The sequence below is a fragment of the Xenopus tropicalis genome, chromosome 3 (assembly GCF_000004195.4).
Source record: "Xenopus tropicalis strain Nigerian chromosome 3, UCB_Xtro_10.0, whole genome shotgun sequence".
Lineage (NCBI taxonomy): Eukaryota > Metazoa > Chordata > Amphibia > Anura > Pipidae > Xenopus > Xenopus tropicalis.
Window position 1 is genome coordinate 38,671,151 of NC_030679.2, and position 17,487 is coordinate 38,688,637.

Here is a 17,487-nt window from a genome sequence, read left to right on the forward strand (position 1 = left end):
TAAAATGATGTAAATGTGTTTGTTTTGCAGTAGCTGAAATGACAAAAATGATAGAACATACACATTTACGTATTTTTATTTTGGGGCCCCTACATGCCACATACTTTAGCTAAACTTATACACAGTAGGCATTAAACTGTTCAGTGGACCCCTGGCGTTCGTATTTAGGGTGTTTTATCCTGTTACCTAATGATCTGTGGGAAATGACAGAAATGATTCATCATATAGAGATATTTTCAATTTGGCATTCATATTTAGGGTGTTTTATCTTGGTAGCTAATGATTTGTAGGAGATAAGATACTGGAAGCTTTGAAATACGTTTTCAAAAATTTCACAATTTTTTATAAACAACTCATTAGGATTGATAAAGCTCACCCACTGGGTTTTTAAAACAAACGCCAAAATAGCTGATCAGATTTCCAACTACAGAACAGTTTTGCCATATTTTTTTAGGGCTCAGTCAGTATAGAATTTGATTTTCTGATTAGTTTATGTAGAGCCAGGAGCGTGGATTCACAAACAAATCATTAGGGTTGTATACATACACAAGGCTCCTCAAGCCAAATGATTTGTTTGTAAATCCACACTCCTGGCTCTATATAAACTGATTGAAAAACCTTGGACTGCACTGATGATGAAACATGATTATAGTGGGCAATTTGATCAGTCATTATTGATTGTTGTCTGCTTTAAAAACCCAGTGGGTTAACTTTTTAAAAACAATATTTTGAGACAACCAGCCATTGGTCTTCATTTTTTATTATTCATATTTTTTAAAGTTATTTCATTTTCAGTTCAGCAGCTGTTTGGCTGCTAAGGTCCAAGTTACCTTAGCAACCAGGGAGTGGTTTTGATAAGAGACTTGTATATGAATAGGAGGGGGCCTTTCGTTATAAAAAGTAACAATAAAACTGTAGCCTTTTTATATTATGGGAAATGTTTTTCTTTTTAGACATTTAGAAGCCTATAACTTGTTAGAGTAGTGGAATTACACAACAATTCCAATATATCTTGAAAGATTAGGTTGTCCCCCCCAAAAAAATATTGTTTTCCCAGGTCAAAGGAAAGCACCCTAAAGTGAGAGCACAAAATGTTTATGTTTAATGTAAATGTGACCAAATCGGCTGGCAGGGTTAAAGATTAAGAGCTAAATGTCAACCAGACAAGAGGAAGGAGGTCCCTGACTCAGAGAGCTTACAGTCTAAGTGAGTTGGTAATATTGACAGGAAAATAATCATTAATTCTATGATGGAAAATTGATTTACTTTGATCTCTCATTAATAACCATATTGATAAAAACTAATTGTAATTCTTTTATATGGCAATTCTTATATGTAAAGTACAGACTTAAAAGGGGTTCAGAGTTAGCATGTTCTGCACCTTGGGGCACCCAGCAGCATGGCATATTAATAATAGCCCCAGCACCATAGAGACATCTCTGCAGCTTTTCAACTGCAGGTGCCCTGGGCATCCCTTGCAGGCATGAAGGGTGCACTCTGTACCTGCATGCCAATTTGTACATCCCCTCCCATAATAATCATTATATTGGAAAAGACAAATCTTGTCAGGTTGTGCTGCAGAAGTGATTTCAGTTGCACGCTGTATGTGACACCACTTCTGCAACCTAGGGACATGTGATGACACTTCCACCCTAGGCACAGGCCCTTACCTCCATCACATAGGGGGCGAATTTAGGCCCCGGGCCTAGGGTGGTACCGGACCTAAATACAGCACTGTGCACAAGCAATATACTATAAATCAGACATTGCTATATGGCTACATTGGAAGGCTTCCTACTTGTTTTCCTATAGGCATTTCCCATAGACATCATTTGTCATTTACAGGTGTTGGGTTCACAGTGGAGTCGTGCAGGACTCAATGGTAATGCTTTAACAACTTATTTATTAGAGCTCCAACATGGCAAGCAGAAAGTCAAGCTAGATAACATATTTTAGCTGGGCTAACAGTATTACCCTTACACTAGCAGTCAGGTAATGGGGAACCTTTGGAATTGTTTCTCGTTGCTGCATATTATGTGCTTTAATTAATCATGTTTAAATGTAGGACTCATTTAAAAACCAAAACACCTGACAATAAATCAGACACACATTTAAACAGCATTGTAGATGTATATACAGAAGGAGAGAGCCTCAAAAGCCTTAAGTAATAACATTCTGGCATTTGTCAGAATCCACAGATTGGCAGTAGTGATGAGTGAATCTGTCCTGTTTCGCTTTGCGACAAATTAGACGGGGGCGACAAAAAAGACAAGTTTTGCTAATTTTTCGCCGTTCACTATTGTTATACTAGCATTATTTCTACATCAGTGTGTGTCTGATGTTTTTACATTGTACTCATATTGTTTCCGGCTGTTGGATCACTTTTTTAGAATGCAACTTTGTTAGAATGAATATATGAAGGGTGAGTTATGTTGTGTTACTTTGTTGTTGTTCTACTCAACAATAGAAATAAAGTTGCAATCACTTAGTGAGCATTAATGCAAAGCAGTCATTGTAATTACTTACCTGATACCCCAGGCAGGTGACCCTGTTAGCAGAAAACTACAGTTCATGCGATCCTCTTCCTTCACTTATCTGTCTTCAGAATCACGGGGCTGGCACATTCGCATTAGCGCGAAAAAGCCAATTTTCCTGTTTAAGTTGGGTTTTTCACTTTACTGCACAAGTGATGCAAAGACAGAAGAAGGAAGAGGACTGGGGGGAAGGGGGGCATGGTACGGTTTTCTGCTAACAGGATCACTGGCAGAGGTATCAGGTAAGTCATTACAATCACTGGGGGGTGCCTAATATTTTAGCACCCCCAGTGATTCAACCTTTACTTCTCCCTTACATGCTTTGTGGATACAGTATAGTGCTATCACTATTTTGCTGCCCAGCATTTCTTATGGCTTACCCACATGCTGCATGGTAGCACCAAACAGCAGGTATGTTGCCTTCATTTAGTTCTTATAGAACTTCTCCCTCCAAACTGCACAGAACTGTAATTCAAGAAGTGACTGGCACATAGTAAAGTTGCTCAACCTTTTTGGAAAGAGAGCTTTAGGAATTCAACCAATTAATGATTTTTAATTTGTCTCAACAGGCCTGGACTGGGATTCAAAATAGGCCCTGGCATTTTAAGTACACAGAAGCCCAAGCAGCCCCCACCCTCATTTAGCCCATTTATTAGTGACTGTCTATGGCATCTTACAGCAGCAGGCAGGACAATAAGTGCAAAAACATGGATTGTTCTTATTTTTTCATGTGCACCCTGCCTTGTACATAGAAAATGACCCATTAAAGGGTTAGTTCAACTTTTAACTAGAATGTAGTATGTTAAAAATGTCCTATTCATAACAATTTTTCAGTTGGCTTTTATTTTTTTATTGTTTATAGTTTTTTAATTATTTGCCTTTCTGTTCTACATCTTTCCAGCTGCTAAATGGGGGTCGCTGCCGACATCTAAAAAACTATTGTTATTATTTCTTTTTATTATTTAGCTTTCCATATAGACTTGTTTCCTTAGGCTAAGCTAATGCCAGATCTTGGCCTGCAGATAAACACAGGCCAAGAATCAGCCCCTACGCTGCCATCAGCCTTTCCCTGCACCCAGTCCCATTGCATCAGGCAAGTACAGTCACATGGAGCGCATTTTATATTGGAGAGCTACTGAACACAAATCTAAATGATTAAAAAAACTTCAATACATTGCAATTTTTTCAGAATATCAATGCCTACATTATAATAAATGTTAATTGAAAGGTAAACTACCACTTTAAGTATATTGTTGATCCAGTAGGTGTTTTTATTGGGATTTTACATCACAAATGATTCTTTTCATTATAAACTTGATAAACATGTCTGTCTTTTTTGAGTCTATCAGTATTAAGGTATACTCTGCAACACTATATAAACCAGGGAAAAAAGACAAAAAAAAAAAAGAAGATATCTTTGCACATTTTTAATAAACAGGTTGGAGGTATCTTTTTACTCCAGAAAATAATTTTGTGTGCTTTTTCTTTTTTTTCTTGTGCTTATTGTCTTCACAGATCTGACTGAATTTTAGAATTCCACCTTTTCCTGCAAATGCATGTTTCCTGAAATTAAAAAAAAAATGGTATTTTCTCAACTAATAAAAAAGGAACGGTCCAACAAAGGTCAAATGAAACAAGTAGTGGAGAAAAACAAACTATTAGTACTAGTCTTAAGAAATTACTGAAGCACAAATACTGTGACTATAAAGGCCTCAAGCTAGCTGTCTTAATTCGGGTAATGGGGCTACTATGAGGCTACTTCTATTATGAAATGGGTTAAGGCTTAAGTCAGGGATCCCCAACCTTTTATACCTGTGAGCCACATTCAAATGGAAAAAGTGTTGGGGAGCAACGCAAGCATGGAAAAATCCTGGGAGGGGGTGCAAATAAGAGCTATATTTGGCTATTTGGTAGCCCCTATGTGGACTGGCAGCCTATAGAAGGCTTTGTTTGGCTTTACACTGGGTTTTATGCAACAAAAGCTTGCCTCCTAACCAGAAAATCAAAAGTTAACACTTGCTTTGAGGCCACTGGGAGCAACATCCAAAGGGTTTGGTGAGCAACATGTTGCTCACGAACCACTGGTTGGGGATCACTGTAAGGCTCCCCATTATCAGTGCCAGTTCTTGAAGCAACCATTGCTTATCCAAAAATGCCATGCTTCCAGATTAAAATGGGAATGTGCAGCACAACACAAACCGCAGCCTACTATAAAACCCCATCCGCCCCAAGAAACTTGCACACAATTTTCCTAATAATTCTAATACAGGATGATTTTTGCTGCTACTATTTCTTGAATGCTGCCAATGGGCCAGAAACAAGTGACACCCACACTGAGGGAAATCAGACAGACAGAGATATAGACATGTCCTACAAATATAAGGCACATCTTAAAGACAACCTATGAACAGTATGACATGAGCATCCACATGCCTGCCTTAAGTACAAACAATAGTCTTACCTGTTCTAGACCAGTCTGCAGGAACTCAGTGTAGTACGGTGACAGTGGCATTGTAGCAGATCTGTTGTCCTCTGCATTTTTACAGTTCAGGTGTGTAGCATATGGGCCCAGTTGGACTTTTTTATATAACTGGGCCCCCCTCCTTACCCTCCCACACACCACTCTCCTTCCATGTGACCACAAGTTTTTTATACATCCAAATAAGTCCTTTCAAATCACAGTTCTTTTACTTGACTTATTGTTGAAAGTCCTTGTTACTTTTTCTTTTTTTTAAGTCTTTTAGTGTGGCAAAATCAATCTTTCCACGAGAATCCGAGTTATTTTAAGGATTTTCCTCATCAGAGCTGTCACTTGCTTCAGATCTGTCCTGATATTCAAAGTCTGTCTCTCTGCAATCACAGATAAAAAGAGCACGTTAGCTTAGAGCACATTCTGCCAGACCACCAGCAGACAGTCAGGTTCATGTAATATAACAAAATATTGACTAAACGCTGCCCCTTAAATAATTTACTGCCGCAAGTTTAATAAAAATATAAGTGCTGACATCACATAGGACAGTTATATCTTACTCTGAATCACTGCTCCTAGTGCTCTCAGTGTCAGACTCTGAAGTCTCGCAATCTTCTTTCAAGTCCTTCATCTTTTCAAGCAATTGCTGATATTTAATACTGCCTCTCTTTGCACGGGTCTTTACATCACTTGCAGTATACTCTATACGTTTTTTCAACGTACTCCTCTTTAGTGTGTGCGTCTTATCAGTATTTTTCCGTATGTGCATCCATATAAGAACCTCTTCTTCATCACTGGAGTCCCTAATGATAATAAAAAAGCATGACTGGTTAAAATGGAGTATAAAATGGAATATTCCAAGATCACATTGCATTCCTTTATACAACATGTTTTATTGCGAGTCACATTGACAGTGCAACTCACAAACACCATTCTGTGACAAGTGGCCCAGCATTTACAAGCTATCTCTAAGGAGCAACAGGTAAAAGTACAATAGATTAAAATACCTATTACCATACCAAGAGAAACCACTATAGAAATTAATAGTTTAGCATATTCCATGATCTGCAAATATTAGATAATTTGTGAATTTAAGTAAGTGCATAAATAAATTGCATTTATATTCTACTATAAACATAGGGCTACTTGCAAGGAACTTAGAAATTTATCACTTTAGATGGAAACCTGGTGTTAAATAAAAAAATATCCCAGTAGAACTTACATCTCCACATCTATATTATCTTCATATATGAACGGCATCATACAGATCATACAAGTGTTGCACAGCATGTCAGTACAGTCTCTGCAGTACAGACCTGTGGAGAAGCAAAGGTAAATAAAGATATGATAGGGACTAATAATTGAGTAAGGCAGCAACATTTGGCAGCTGAGAAGTCTGCTTGGATTTAGGATGGTTACCAGGTACTGTGCTGAGATGTGCATTAAAAAACCTACCTTTGCACCCACTGGTGAGGCATGGTCTGAATTCAAAACTGTTATAGTCACTGCAGATCTTGGCACAGGCTACACAGCACTCTGCTTTTTTGGCTTCTTGGAATTTAGACATCCAAGGAAATCTACAAAATAAGGTTAAGTTACAATTAGTTATATATTTATAGTGTTATATGAATACAATATATATATTCTAATGTATATATTTTTCCAAGTAAGGTATATACAGATACGTACTTTGATGCCAATATATCGATTAAATTTGTATGTCCCTCGTCGCCTGTTCGCCTGACTAAATTGAGCAAAATGTCTCCCTTGCTCATACGCTTGGACATCAGAGTATTGTATAAGAAACAGATTCTTTGCTACATGAAAATAGAAAAAAGTGCCTAAAGTCAGATTCTATCTCTATATGAGTTCAACACATGAAATTAGATGTTCTGTGAGTTCTGACCCTTACCTGTTCGCGGAATGGATAGTAGTAAGCACATATAGAGTGCTTCAGTCTTTCAATATAAGCTCCGAATGTACAGACAAAGAAGGCTAGTGCAAGTACTATTGCTGCGGGAAGAAAAATTGGGGTTTGTGAGATATACCTGCAAACTAGCAATCCTTAAGAATCCATTTTAACATTTACACCATGTTATTTTAAAGTGTTATCTTCCAATAAAGCATAATTCAAACCCAGTTTTACTTACCAATCAAGCGGTACTCTGAGTAGTTGGGCTCCAAAGGAATAGCCAGACAGTTTTGGGATACAGATTTTACTTTGTCTGGATACAGGGTATTATAAGAATCAACCATGGAATGAATCGTCTCACGGAAGAAACTATTCCCATTTACTCTCACATTGGGAGCATCAGAAACTAATAAAAGAAAAGACATCACAGTTACTTCATCAGGATTAACCGGTTGTTCAAATACAAAATATAAATTACAGCAAGACCCTTCCTACTGGCATTAATGATTTCCAAGCAATATTTAAGGAAGAAAACTTAAAATTAAAATTTAAAAAAAAAAAACTTAAAATTAAAATTCAGAAATCTTGCAAATCAGCCCTAGTAAAGGGCAGCTGTGTGTGAAGCACTAACCTTTTACTAGTAAATCTCCTTTCAGAACGTAATTTGCCACTGCCAGTATCCAATAGACAGAGTAATCCATACACATGAAACAGCAGGCAAATAGTAGGATTCTGAAGATATTAACCATATCAGGTCCACGTCCTACCTTCTCCTTCTTGGTAAGAGCCAATGAAGCTGTAAAGAAAAATAAGAGAAAGCACACGTGAATAGTCAGTATGTAATGATAGGTATTAATGCAAGTAGTGGAAATGTCTTAGTTCTTACCTGGCCGGACAAATGTCTTACTTTCCTTGTAAGTTAGAGGCAAAAGGGTTTTGGCACCTCTCCTGCCCCTCATCACATCTAACTCCACAAAATTCCTTGTTATATAAATATTGTCAAAATTATCATCAAATAAATAATGTGTGCGATACCATAATGCCCTAGTGGGAAGGAAGAAACATTCGGTTATAAAAAAATAATGGATTCCCATGTGCAAGACAAAATTGCATGTAATAATATATTTGCTCCCCAAGAACATGTAGATTAGACCCTAACCCGTCTGCTCCCAACCCAAACCCTACCTGACCCGGCTTTTGCCCTGTATTTATAGAACTGCGCCCACCCCTCCCTGCAATGACATCACAAAAGGGGGGGGCGTATATAAATTCAGAAACTGGAAGATGCAGCCGACAGTTTTGCGGGCGGGGAGATCAAGTGGAAGAGCTCAACCCGAACCCAGCCGTGACCCGCAACTAATGTGCTGAGGTTGACCCGAACCCGCCTGAACCGCTGGTAAACCTGTGGGTATCGGCCAGGCCGCACATCACTAATGTAGATGTACATAATATATGCATTCTCGCCTTTTCTAATATTCCCCATACTTTTGTCTACACGCAATTCTGACATTATATTTAGTTTAGACAGTATATTTGCACCAATAATACATTGATTAAAAGAATACATGCAGTGAGATCTGCTTACTCACTTGATATAGATATATAAGATCATGAAAAATACAAAGTAGGTAAACATGCTGATCATCTCTCTGTAGGGGGCCACTAGATTCTCTATCTCTTTTTTAACATCCAGTGCAGCCTGAAACAGGCTTTTACTGGAGTTGAAGTTGATATCAAAATCTTTGTTCATTGTGATGTTGAAAGCAAACTGTTCCTTGAAATTCTTTATCATCCACTGGACCGCTATGGGAAAGGCAAAAGATGAATAAAAGATTTCAAACTTGCATGAATATATAAAATACGTATAAAGCAAGTAAAGTAACCAACATTGTTACGCAATAAACAGTCATACTCACGTTTAGACTTGTAGCTCCTGGCAAAGCGCTGGATGATGGCAGGTACGAGGCACGGAGCTGAAATATAGAAAGAATACAAATCCATGAAGCAGGGCTGAGTTACACCATGTGTAATGATACTATTTATTGTTTTCAATGTTTGTACTGCCCCTTTTAGGGCATACTGTGGTAGGTGCAGACCACAATCAGGCTTATTTAGTAGGCAGTTGGTGCCTGGGCAGTAGCCTATATCAATTAATCAGTAATTGCCTTTGCCCAGACAGCTGCAGGAAGATCAGTGACAGCAAAAATGTATCTGGTTGCCATGGGTTACTACACTAGTGGCAATTGTTAGTAAAAGAGTTGCAGAGTGTTAATTACAATATGCTTCAGACTAATACTTACTGCCAGGCACGTGACAAATTAAGCTGACAGCATCCACAGTGTTGCACAGGAAGCCTGCTTTCCCCATTGCATTGAGACATTTGTCTTTACCAGTTTTAAATATCTTAAAGCATTTCTTGTCTGGAGCCCCTGTAAATTCATCGCAAATTTCTTGGAGGTTGTACAAGTTGTCCCAGGCTCGGTGTAAGGTTCGACCTATGGAGAGAAAAGCAAAATGATGCACTTGTACAGAGCTTTAGGAGACACCCTGCATCTTTCAGGGGGTTATCAAGGCACCGTCAACCCAGCCAGCTATAAAGAACCCTACGTGTAGGCATATTCATTCAACGTGAACTTGAATATCAGTTAACTAAGAGCTCAGTAAATAAGGCAGTCATAATAACAGAAAAGAACCTCAAGTCTTGACCTAGAAGACTGGAGAAAAATAGTTATTGCAACTATTTATTGGATGTCCTTCCACTTCAATACCCAAATCCTGCCCTTATAGTCTATGTCATTTATGTCAACATGAATATAAAATAGTCAGGAAGCTGATCTTAAAGAAATGACCCAAAAACCAATATCAGCCCCCCGTTACCACTAACCATCTAGCAAAACCCTGTTCCCTGCATATTCCCCTTTCATATATTGTGAACTTACCTATGTGCTTCATTTCAAAAGACAAGGCGTCCAAGAATTCATTTGCCTTATCACCAACCTTTTTGAAACCTTTCGCAAGCTTCTTAATCGAATCTGCAAACCCTGAAAAATAATGTGCATGATTAAGAACATGATAGTAAGACATATTTCAGCCACTAAAGCCACTCCTTAAATGTTTACTTACTCAACAAAGGCTTTGTGAGGGCCAAAACAGTATCTTCTGTCTTGTTTATGGCCACTTCCACTCCACAGCGTACAAAACCCGTTACTCTCAGGAGATTATCTGCTGTATTCGCTACTGGTCCTTTCAAGCACAAGCTAATTGCAAATGCCATGATCAAATATTTGCCACGAGCTGTGAAAAATGTGATATGAAATAAGACAATTATTAGTACTGCATCATGCTAATCTGCAGCTAAACAGAGTATTGTATTTTAGAACTATGGGATTTCTAATAAATGGGTTCTGTAAGCAAGGCTATATTGTATGGAAAGCTACACGTGTATATTACACAGCAATAGTCATACATATATACATATTATAAGACGTCGCTGCGGAATATGTTGGCGCTTTATAAATAAATAATAAATAAATTCTGCTGGTTTCCTACCTGACAATAAGTGTGGCAACATAAGCAGCACAGTAACCCGTATAGTGGGGTAGAAAGCCATTCCCAGTGATAGAAAGAATCCTATTATTAGGGTTGTCACTATGCAAAAATACAGGTTATAGTTCAGTAGTAATAGAACAGTAAAGCCATAGAGAGATGTGAGCAAGAGGCCAAAGAAGAAGGCAACAAAGCTGCTCAGCACCTCCCTAATCTTACTGTCCTCTTTAAGCTTAGGTGTAGCCGGCTTTTTGTCTTCGAAATCCTCATCCAGACGATCCAATACCGAAAGCTCATGAACTGGCGTGAAGTCAGAGAACTTGGGGCACCATGATGACAGACACTCCCGGTTGCATCCGCACAGGCAAGTCTCCCTAAAGCATTGACATGTCTGCAATAGTCCTTTGCAGATCTTCTGGCATCCATGAAGGGAGTTTGTGCAGCATTTCTGCAGCATTATGCAGCATTCTTCACAGCAAATTTTACATACTTGAAGAGTTGTTTCCATGATAAAAGATTTTTTAAAAAGCTATAAAAATATAGAAATAAAGAAAAATCAAATGTGAATCTTTTAGTGTCAGTACAGCTAGTCTATGACTGTCTGCACCAACACTAAATGATAGACTAACACTCAGTCTCACTAGTTTGTGTGAGAAAGCAATTGTGTTGCTGGCAGTGATGACATCACAATGGCTGAAACAGTTCCCTGCCTGTGACATCACAAAATGGTCTGGGTTCCCCTGAAGGAACACTAACTGTTGCTATGGATACCAATGACTCTGAATGTCAGAATGTGACATACCTTATAAATGTGCTGTCTGATCTGCTTAGTTATATATCAGTTTTATTATTGCCAAGCCATGTTTGTGTTCTTGATTAATCCAAGTTATAGATAAGGTCATATGAATGGCCAGGGCAGTAACTACAATCACACTGGGACACCTGCTGCTGGTTTTTGTCACACAACAAAAGAAATAAAAAAAGGATTTGGATCAGCAATCATACAATCATTTGGGGATGTGCCTCTGTCAGGTACACAGGCCATGAAATAGGTTGGTAGAAAAAAGAACCTACAACACAGCCACATACCCATCACCTAAATTTACTTTTGAGAGGCAGCAAAAAGGTATTACGCATAAGGGGTCTTTCCGTAATTTGGATCTCCATACCTTAAGTCTGCTAAACCATTAATTAAACCCAACAGGATTGTTTTGCATCCAAAAAGGATTATTTATATCTTAGTTGGGATCAAGTACAAGGTACCGTTATATTACTAACATTTTGAATTATTTGATTAAAATGGAGTCTATGGGAGACAGGCTTTCCGTAATTCAGATCTTTCTGGATAATGGGTTTCCGGATAAGGGATCCCACACCTGTACCAACATAACACAGAATAATTTCCTGTCCCAATGTAAATTTTATTAATGGAAATAAATAGTATGTTAGATGTTAGTTATTAAAACAATAAAAAACAAAAACTAAAAGGCCAAAAAACAAAAGGTCTATGTAAATGGTCCAGATTAAGGGGCCCATTTACAAAACAATTTTCAGCTAAACTTGTATTTTTTCTAAATTACAGAACATTTCAGAATGTATGTGAAAATGTATTTAAAATTCCACAAATTTTTCATGGTTTTTGGTAAATTTCCGCTAAAAAAATCGTATTTTGCACAAAAAAAACGGAACGCAATTGCGATATTTTCATACAGACGGTAAAAGCATTGTCAAGACATTTCAGAACTACAGAAATTATTATCATGTCTAAGGCCATAAAAAACACATTTTAGTAAATGTGCCTCTAAATGTGCTGTAATTTCTATAGCAAATTTTTTTCTAGATATTTTCGAGATTTACAAATGGGTTTTCGGCAGTACTTGATTTTTCCGATATTGTTTCTCGAAAAATTCGAGGTTTTTAGCAAATTTTCCCCCAAAACTTAATGCAAAAAGTAGTTCCAAAATAACTCCCATAATTTGTGATTTATTAACGTTTAGTTAACTTTTTTTGGCAAAAAAAAAAAAAAAAAAATTGGCAGGTTTAAGCTGTTGAGTACATTTGAGTCCTATTAAGGCTTCGAACAGTAGGGGAATAGAATAGTCAGTGACAGCCTGTCCTTGACACATTTTCAAGGGGAACTTAATCACCTTATTGTTTTCTATTTCACCGTTGCAAGGGGAAATTAATCCCATCATTGTTTTTATTTTGCACATTTTCAAGGGGAAGTTAATCCCATCATTGTTTTCTATTTCACACACTTTCAAGGGGAAATTAATCCCATCATTGTTTTTATTTTGCACACTTTCAAGGGTAAATTAATCCCATCATTATTTTTATTTCGCACACTTTGAAGGGGAAAAGTTAATCCAATCATTGTTTTTATTTTGCACATTTTCAAGGGGAAGTTAATCCCATCATTGTTTTCTATTTCACACACTTTCAAGGGGAAGTTAATCCCATCATTGTTTTCTATTTCACACACTTTCAAGGGGAAGTTAATCTCATAATTGTTTTCTATTTCGCACATTTTCAAGGGGAAGTTAATCCCATCATTGTTTTATTTTGCACATTTTCAAGGGGAAGTTAATCTAATCATTGTTTTCTATTGCACACGTTTTAAAGGAGAAGTTAATCCTATCATTGTTTTCTACTTCACCCAGCTTCAAGTGAAACTAAAACACATTATTGTTTTTCAAGAATGAGCCCCAATGCTCCCAAAATGGCTGCTGGAGAAATTCCTGTTTGGGAAAAAGAAATAAGATTTATGGAACGTCCATTTAAACAACAATCTTTGTAGTTTTAACAATACTTTCGGCTCGAAAAATTAGTGATTATTTAACGTAAACTTGAAATTTTCGTATGACTGGTAACACAATTATCATGTCATTTTATAAATGCAACAAAAATGCAACAATGATCGAGTTTAATCTGAATTTAAACTGTGTCGAGTTTATATGACTTTGAAGGCCAGAAAAATGTTTTAGTAAATCAGCCCCCAAGTGTTTACTTTAAGAAGAAGGAAAAGTACAATCACTTGGGGGGGGTATCAAACTTTTCGTCACTCCCCAGTAAATGTAATCACTTAATTGATACCCCAGGCCAGTGCTCCTGTTTGCAGAAAACTGCACCAGCCCGGGGTACCTACAAGTGATTGATCCTCAGTTGAGTGAAAAGCTGAACTTTAACAAAAAAGTAAACGTTTTCACTTTATTGTGTATGTGTCGGCCCCAGGATCGTGAAGAAATAAGACAGAAGGAAGAGGATATCTATTTCCCATGTACCCCAGGGCAGTGCAGTTTTGTGCTAACAGGAGTACCGGCCCAGGGTATCAGGAAATTGATAACAGTTGAGAACAGTTAGGCACCCCCCCCCCCCCCCCCCAGCGATTGTACCTTTCCTTCTCCTTAAATAAGTAATTGTGCTTTGGGGAATGCTGCCCTCTGCTCCATCAGCAGTACTGGGACAGAAGGAAGACCTGTCCATTCCATCTGCATTAAAGCAAGCATTAAGGACAGGTCCCAGGACAGGGTGTGTAGCGCCTTAACTTTTGAGTGTCTAAATGACAGGCAAGTTTGGTGTGTGGGGGGGTGCTATGTGTTTTCCCCTACACTCTTTAGTAAGGAAGCATTTACTAACACAGTCAGTGCTGTATTTGTGGGGCAAGGGGTAAGTCATGTAGCAATGCAAGAAGAGCAGAACACAGTGCGCATAGTGCCCAAAAAGACCTGATTGCAGCCTTTCTTTTGCGTACTGTGTTCTCTAAGGAAAACATGCCCTATAGTTTCACAAGTAAACCAATTAGTAATTGTCCTACAAAAAGGATAAGACAAAAAATATCTTACCCTTTTCAGGAGGGAAGGGTAGAGGAAGGCTTACATTAAATATCTCTTGATATTCAAGAAAGCATAAAAGTCTGAAAAAATAACAGAAATCTGAAACATGAGATAGTAATGTTTTGTTATAGCATAATAGATAATCAACAGTAGGGGTCATTTACAAAGTTACATTAGACTGCAGGTGTTCCAAAATGGTTGCATAAGGTACTTGCATTAATGTGCTCTCTCCATTGGGTCAATTTATGCTGTGGAGATCCCCATCAAAGTGCAAGTGAAGTCAGTTTTGATGCATCAGATACAAATGCATCTGATGCATGGCTTCTTCACATGGCACGGCTGCACAAAATGGAAAGACTATCAGTAACCATTATGCATGGTGAACCAAATGGCATGATATGGTGGCTTTATGTTGGTAGGATCTGGGAGTAATAAACACAGAGAACAGGGTTAATACATAATGTAATTATTTAGCAAAATAAATAACAATGGTCAAAAAGTATTAGAGCAGAGGGATACACACAGTGCAGGGGAGTAGGGTAGAGGCTATGGTGAGAGGCAGATAAGGGATGAACCCATAGTGCCATGCTGTTATGGAGCCAATGCATTCATCTTTTATCTTCCCCACAGCTTCTGAGTTCACTGACAGGAGTTTGCAATTCCCCATGGGTGGGGGGTACTATCCATAGGAAATTAAATGGGTGGTTTCTATGTGCCTAAAGCTTGAGGTGCCTGCACAAGAAACTGTGTTTGTTTATTATCTTAATAACACAGAAATATTTAATAAGTATGATTATCAGTAAGGAAAAGAACACATTACTAACCAATCTTGCAACATACTTACTGCCTCTTAACACCTATTCAGCCATTGCTGAAGAGGCAGTGATTTGGGTCTTGTGAATTGTGGGGCAAAGGCTCAATAGGCAGAAGAATTTATGCTCTAGTCCAGTGATCCCCAACCAGTGGTTTGTGAGCAACATGTTGCTCTCCAACCCCTTGAATATTGCACCCAATGGCTGCAAAGTAGGTGCTCATTTTTGAATTTCTGGTTAGGAGGCAAGTTTTGGTTGCAGAAAAACAAGGATAATGCCAAATAGAGCCTTCTGTAGGTTGCCAGTACACATAGGGGCTATTAAGTAGCCAATTATAGCTCTTATTGACACCCTTAGGAACCTTTTTCATGCTTGTGTTGCTCCCCAACACTTTTCCATTTAAATGTGGCTCGTGGGTATAAAACGATGGGGACCCCTGCTCTAGTCTATTGGTTCTTTGCTGCATCTCCAAGCCCAATGCCACCATGGCAGCAGTCATTGCTACAGGGCAAATAACTGGGGGCTGGGGGAGGTAAAGTGTTAGTTTTAACACATAAGAATAGTGCCAGAAAGCTTTAAAATGTGATATTCAGTATCATGTAAAGGCTGTTCATGAGGAAAAGTACAGTACAGAAAAAAAACAGTCTTATTTATAAGATAAATATTACATTGCCCCCAACTGTTTTTTTTTCTTGATGATGTGAAGAAAGTTCATTTTTATAACTCCAAATTGTAGATTAGACCTGCCTACAATTTGGAGTTTCACATAAAAATAAACTTTCTTCACATCATCAGGAAAAAAAACCAGTTGGGGGCAATGCAATATTTATCTTATAAATACAGCTGATTGGTGGTACACAAAGCTCCAAGACTGTTTTTTTTCTGTCCTATACCTGAATATCACATTTTAAAGCTTTCTGGCACTATTGTTATGTGTTAAAACTAACACTTTACCTCCCCCATGACTGCTGCAATGGTGGCATTGGGCTTGGAGGTGCAGCAAAAACACAAACACAGTTTCTTGTGCAGGCACCTCAAGCTTTAGGCACATAGAAACCACTCGTTTTATTTAAAAAAATATATTTGAAAAATAAAAAAATCTTTTCAAATGAAAAAAAAAATATATTACCCCACATGGCTAATTCAGTAGCTTTGAATTTCATATGCTTATTTTCCTGAATAACCTGGTGAGCCTTGATATACAGAAAAAGCCAACTACAGAGTACATTCACGAGATGACTGCTTCTATGGTTAGATACTAATTATGATGACTATTATTTTGGCCCAATACAGTCAATTAGTGACTTAATTAACAGTACCCAGTCAGCAGGCAGAAAGTATAGGCTAGTATTGGTTTGTATGGGTATGTATGGTCAGCATTTCTGTGCTCTTTTTTGAATGTTTTGGAACAGAGAACTGAAAGACACCGAGCCTAAACTTTCACTATTTAGATTTCTAACATTAGGTTTATTATGATTCAAAGTGTGGAATCCTGATTGATTCATAAGTGTTTTATTGAACTGGTCAGTGTATACGTGTATGCTCAAGCACATTCTCTGAAAAACTTCCCTTTCCTACAAATAAATGGGCCCCCCTTAGGTCTTGAGACATTCTAGACATTTCAGTTTTAAGAGGAGTGCTACTTTTCTATGTTTTCTTAATCTAAATAATCAGATTAAGACTTCCCTTTCCTACAAATAAATGGGCCCCCCTTAGGTCTTGAGACATTCTAGACATTTCAGTTCTAAGAACAGCACTACGTTTCTATGTTTTCTTAATCTGAATAATCAGAATGTAAAATTACAAGGAGATAATGGAGTGAGCAGAGCCCCGCATCCCATTAGATAGACTCCTTTTTGTCTACATCTAATTCTGAGCGCATTACGAATTCATGCAGATCATTGAAATTGCTACATGAATAAGCATCCCATAGATTTTGCTTTAATGGAGGAGAATGACACAGATATTTGTGTTTGAGCCAAATCAGCCATGATATATGAAGGATTAACTGGCCTGTAAAATTATTATTGGAAGTGAGACAATCATGTTAGTGTATTATTTTTTGTAATTGGAATCCATTCCATTAGCAGATTCAATAAAAAGACCTACAGGTTATGTATTCTATAGGAAACATACTACATTACAATCAATTCAATTAATGATTTTTTTCCCCATCATCTTTATCTCTTGGCTTTTACTAATGACCCTTCAGATTGCTTTCCAAAACATTATGGGCCAGATTTAATTCCATGGGAAAACGTTATATTATGGTTTATCATATGAAAAGTAATAGGCACTATTCATTTTTCTTATAACTCAGTTCCAGTTTTTTCCCATAGACTTCAATGGAGTTTTCATTTGATAACCAGTGAGATATGTG

The 17,487-nt window shown here is 37.7% G+C and overlaps 1 protein-coding gene across 1 annotated transcript; it reads right to left on the bottom strand.

The window, feature by feature from the left end:
- Positions 1–3,807: 3,807 nt before the first annotated feature.
- On the bottom strand, positions 3,808–11,067 carry LOC100497585 (DC-STAMP domain-containing protein 2). The gene is made up of 16 exons (XM_018092635.2): positions 10,466–11,067; positions 10,040–10,210; positions 9,856–9,957; positions 9,217–9,411; positions 8,833–8,889; positions 8,506–8,719; positions 7,803–7,960; positions 7,548–7,712; positions 7,155–7,322; positions 6,917–7,017; positions 6,694–6,821; positions 6,460–6,581; positions 6,227–6,320; positions 5,565–5,807; positions 4,996–5,384; positions 3,808–4,097 (listed from the first exon to the last, which is right to left on the bottom strand). Exons 1-15 carry the CDS (start codon positions 10,968–10,970, stop codon positions 5,318–5,320), a joined length of 2,490 nt encoding a protein of 829 aa, XP_017948124.2. The 5' UTR covers positions 10,971–11,067; the 3' UTR covers positions 3,808–4,097; positions 4,996–5,317.
- Positions 11,068–17,487: the final 6,420 nt, after the last annotated feature.